This window comes from Plutella xylostella, chromosome 7 (genome assembly GCF_932276165.1).
Source record: "Plutella xylostella chromosome 7, ilPluXylo3.1, whole genome shotgun sequence".
Classification (NCBI taxonomy): Eukaryota; Metazoa; Arthropoda; class Insecta; order Lepidoptera; family Plutellidae; genus Plutella; species Plutella xylostella.
Window position 1 is genome coordinate 4055176 of NC_063987.1, and position 5076 is coordinate 4060251.

At 40.8% G+C, this 5076-nt stretch overlaps 1 protein-coding gene across 1 annotated transcript; it reads left to right on the forward strand.

Annotated features, from left to right (window-relative positions):
• Window positions 1–1167: 1167 nt before the first annotated feature.
• Window positions 1168–2776, forward strand: LOC125488769. The gene has a single exon (XM_048622218.1). It carries the CDS (start codon window positions 1422–1424, stop codon window positions 2178–2180), a length of 759 nt encoding a protein of 252 aa, XP_048478175.1. The 5' UTR covers window positions 1168–1421; the 3' UTR covers window positions 2181–2776.
• Window positions 2777–5076: the final 2300 nt, after the last annotated feature.

Below are 5076 nucleotides of genomic sequence, written 5' to 3' on the forward strand. Positions count from 1 at the left end.
ATGTTAGAGTAACATAATGTTAGATATACATAGACTTTGAGGTTAAAAATTGCTTGATTAAAGTGATTCTGTCAACACCATCTGAGAGTTATCGAAAATATGAATGTCAAAACATGGCTCCTCTTCCTGTTAAGACATGATCCAACGACGAATTTCTTACAGAATCACCCAACTTGTCCCCTCAACAGCAGCAACCTATAAAAACACAATTTCATAACAACAAAACCGAACTGAATGAAACATCTACAAGAAAGGGCCACAACCAAGAATGATAATGGCGGAACCCACAACATCTAATCTGTCGCCACAGAGTAGAAACAAACGCTTTTATTTTTAAACAGCCTTATACTTAGCGCAGATTACTTCGGCATTTTCATCAGGGACCAAACCGCAGTGCATTATTTTAATAGCTCCCGGCACCTTGATGTGACACTGTTTCCTTGCTCAGACTATTGTTGGGTTTATTGTAAGAATAGCCCTGGCTTCTATGTGTATATGTTTTATATTTTAATTTGTGTACCTAGTGCATGAATTACGAAGCCTGGCATTGGTAAGATGCCTAATCTGTCCACCAGGCCTTGCGGCACGGGTTCGTTATCGACGTCGATAAACACGTTTAATGTTCAACAATCACACCACCGTATTTATGGCAAATCGTGATATAATTGCGTTCATTGTCGTCAAAAACCGACAAGTGCAGCGGCGACTGGACACCTATGCCAATGATGGATATGAACCTTTGTTGCCAACTTACCACTTTTCTTCTTCTTCTAGCCCCTCTCCAAGTCTCCACTCCTCTCTATTCTTAGCCAAGCGCATCAGCTGTTCTACGCTGGACTCACCCACGCTCTTATGTTAGCTACTTCTACGCCGGCCACTCTCTTATGATATTTCTTTTTGGCCGTCCATTCTCTTATGTTGCGGAGCCACGACTTACCACTTTTCCAAACCCACAGGAGGACCTGCTGATCCACGGTGACAGCGTGTTCGACGTGATCGACAAGCAGGACCACCAGGCAGTCAGGACGGAGCTGGCGCGGACGCCGGCGGACGGCGAGGACCGGGTGTTCCTGTGCCGGATGAACGTCGCCAGGAATGCTAGGAGACAGATGAGATTTGGCGATCAGAAGGTCAGTTTATTGGGTGGCTTCCGGATTGATTGATTCCGTGTTATGAATTATTTCGAGTTTAAAATAGGTTATGGGTAGGTCTTTATTGTTTTGATCAGTGATATTTCATAGGTATGTGCAGCTTGCTTTTAGTGTTTATTTTTTTCTTCGGCAGTTTAAGCGAAGTGTCTTGTCCGTTTAAAAGTAGAAGCTGGCGCAGCATTGACATTTTTTGCAAGGTTAGGTGAGGTTATTTATTTGTTCCCTGGAAATATCCGCAACAACGTCCCAAAGTAAGAAAATAATAGAAAAATGGTCGCCGTCACCATTCTTTTATTATTTACGCTCATATCGTTAACCAAAACAACAATAGACATGAACATCCCAGAATTCCAATTCTTGGCTAATCACCTCACGCCACAAGAGTGCCGGCAGCTCGTTGCCAGTCTGCACTTCGTATCCCACGAGCTGCCTGAAGCATTAATCGAAGCAGAAGCGAAGGTTCCAGAAGATGTGCCCTGCATACACCTGCTGCTGCACTGGAACAGTGGCAAGGAGAAGTGGGAGGGGCATGGGAAGACACACGAGGATGTGGCCCTCAGGCTGCGTCAGCTCGGTAAGACAGTACTAGCTGACTGGCTTGGCAAAACAGTGTTCCATCAACTAGCCAAAGATATTAATGACTCTATGCTCAATAAACCGTTTGATGCGGGGACCGATTTAACAGTTAAAACGAAACCGTTTAAAGACAAGGAACTGAATGACGATGATGAATGGACGGTGTTTGATTCTATTCTTTGGGTGTATGTGTTCTCGCTGGTCGTCAGTGCGGTGTATCTCACGCTGTGTGCGTGCAAACGCGCGTGTTTCTATAGATTTCGACGACGTTGCCATCCCAGCAAAGTCAAGGCGTCCGCGGAAGAATTGAAAAGCCTTACAAAGAGTCAAGATGATGATGATGAAAGTGATAGTGATGTGGATAATAATTACAGAGCTGCAGTGTCCGTGTCTTTTCAGGATGAAATGCCCAATAAAATGAAGAAGAAATCGGTCACATTTCATGATGATTAGTTTTACCTGAGAAAAATTAAATGCTCGTTTCTCACCAAGTCAAAAAAATTAGGAATCACTGATTTATTTTCACTTGCTAGTCTAGATTTACACTAAGTACCAAATGAGAGGTAATAAATAGTTGCATCTAAACTCGTTGATCCATTGCCGGGAATAGTCAACATCGATCAATGGCACTTATTACTTAACTAGTACAGATAGGTCCGTCGAGACCGCGCGTCTCGGAATAATAACAAATGTTGGCAATCCACACCGGTCATTGCTGGGGATTAATAAACCGGCGCCCGCGCACGTGCGTCTGCGCAGGGGGTCACTCTATACTGAAGAAAAACTAAGTTTCAGAGCGCTGCTGCGCGAGCCACGACCTTGTCTCGTTGTATAAAACGTTCTGATTGCACGACAGCTCTCGTTCGTTCGTTTTCGTCAGTGAAAAGTAACCCTACAGCTGCGGAGGTAGGAGGTGTGGTGGGGCTTGAAAAGAGAAACTTTATTTAAGTACAAACAATGACGACTAAAATCTCTTTATAAACCTTTTAATTTTCGAGTTAAAAACAAGAATTTCATTGTGACTTACTTATTATTATTACTATTCTCGATCGTTACTAATTTTGTTACAAACAGCTAAACTCAAAAAGAGTGATAAAAACCTTTTCCTACTCAGAAATCAGACCTCAAAACTTCCGACCACTCGACTCCAAACACTCACGGCATATTTCTACCGAATCCCTCACTGTTGATAGCAAACACTACATGGCCTTTATAAAACTGCTCTAGCACCACAACAAATACTTGTCTATACAAATATTAGCCATAGCATAAGAATATGAAATGTTTACACAACGGGGCGGTGGTTTCGCCCGAGGGTTTGCGCCTTCATCCTTCGTTCATATGTTATTATTAGTTTATTACTTATTATCTTGCGTTTATTATGTGACAGTGTATGGGGAGGAATTTTGCAAGTGATTCGGCTGGAGGCAGGTCACCGGCATAGACCTACAGGTTAACGTATACTGAAAAGGAATTTGTAGCTCGTTTTTATGGTTTAACAGAATTTACATGCAAGAACATCCCTTATTTAGAATTAATAGAATAGAATTTGTTAGAATGCCACATGCTTGTTCGTGGACCGATTGTCAATAAACGCAGCTCAGATTCAGTTTTATGTTTCAATGTAGGTACTTATTTATTAATTATATTAGATCATAAAAAAATATGTGAAAATAGTCAAAAACATATTTAAGAATATTAACTATGTTTTTTTGTGACAGTAGCCAAATCATATCATCCAAAGAACCGATAACCGTTGGGGTAGACGAGTTCTTAACGCCCTCCTGCTCGCTGGATCGACGACCGACGATGGAAGGCTTAGGACCCAGTGTTGTGGCGCTCCTTACGAAAGCCTACGTCCAGCAGTGGATGATTATGGGCTGATGATGATGAACTACTTTTGCCTAAAGTAATTCACAAGCATCCATATGAAAAAGGAAGGCTATTATTATGCCAATTTAATGATTCATCAATTAATTATATCATCATTAATTACAGGAAAAGAATACAAAATCACTGTACCACAAAAATTGCAGCTCACAATTAAATACAAAATAGAGTTTATTCCAGTCAAATCACGTCGCCGGATCACAGTTTTAATGATAAACAATTAACAGGGGAAGTACCCGGCCGATATCGCAAGTTAATTCCAATGTATCGGCCACTTGATGAAGTTAAGAAGGACGGGCGAAACCCTAATGAGCGTTTTCGGGCGCCGCGCAACCGACCCGGTATTCATAATATATTATTTATTATAGATTTCGCACGAACCGTATCGTCTTTTGAAAAAAGTACAATGCACATCTCTAGTAGAATTTAGATGAGGAATATGAGGATCCATTTTACTTATAAAAAATTTACTGTAATTTCTTTTTCTTGAAAATAATCCAGTGCAATTTTTATGCATTTAGAAAATATCGGTTAACATTAAGAAAATGTTGAAATATATTTCATTTATAGTAAGGTATACATATATTTCATTTATATATTTCATTTATGGTAAGTACTTATATCTTTTGGACAAAGGTAAATTCTCACGAAAATCACCTTCGTACGGTTCGTAAATCAATTCATACTGCGAATGCTGTTCAATGCTACACTATACAGTGTACAGGGTACCTATAGAATAGATAAGTTAGTACGTTGATATACTTCCTCATTTATATTCAAAATTGTCTCTCTTAGCTCTTAGGGTTGCCTGGAAGAGATCGCTTTTAGCGATAAGGCCGCCCTTATTGTATTATAGATTTTAAGTATTAAATATTATTTAAGTATTTTATGTACAATAAAGTTATACTACTACTACTACTACTATTATAATTTATTACTATAGACATAGCGTGAAGAGCATCATTCAGGCGCGGCCCGCACTATCGCTTGACTGCGATGACACGCGCGATGCTGCGTGCGTCCAACACGCCCCTTGTTAGTGTTCCTGGACAGCCTGCGGGGTCACTCTATATTGACGAAGAACGAACGAACTGGACAGCCACTGCGGGGTCACTCTATACTGACGAAAAATTAACGAGAGGTGTAGTGCAATCGGCACGTTTATTGGAATGAGGTTGTGTAGAGTACTTCGTTTTACGACATATAGAGTGACCCCCTGTCCACTGCGCAGGCCTGGGCTCGAAGTCTGCTAAATTTTACTGGATTTAAAATCGAGGAAATTATATTTTTTTTGGCTTCCAAATATGAGTGTGTGTCAAATGTGAGTTTTTGTGGTGTCTACATCCAATTTACATGTATACAATTTAGCAGACTTGGGCATCTGGGCACTGTCGCCTGTCCATGTGTCTGTCGCAGGCAATTTGTAAGATCTCGCCGTTTACAAACGCTCGCTGTTTTG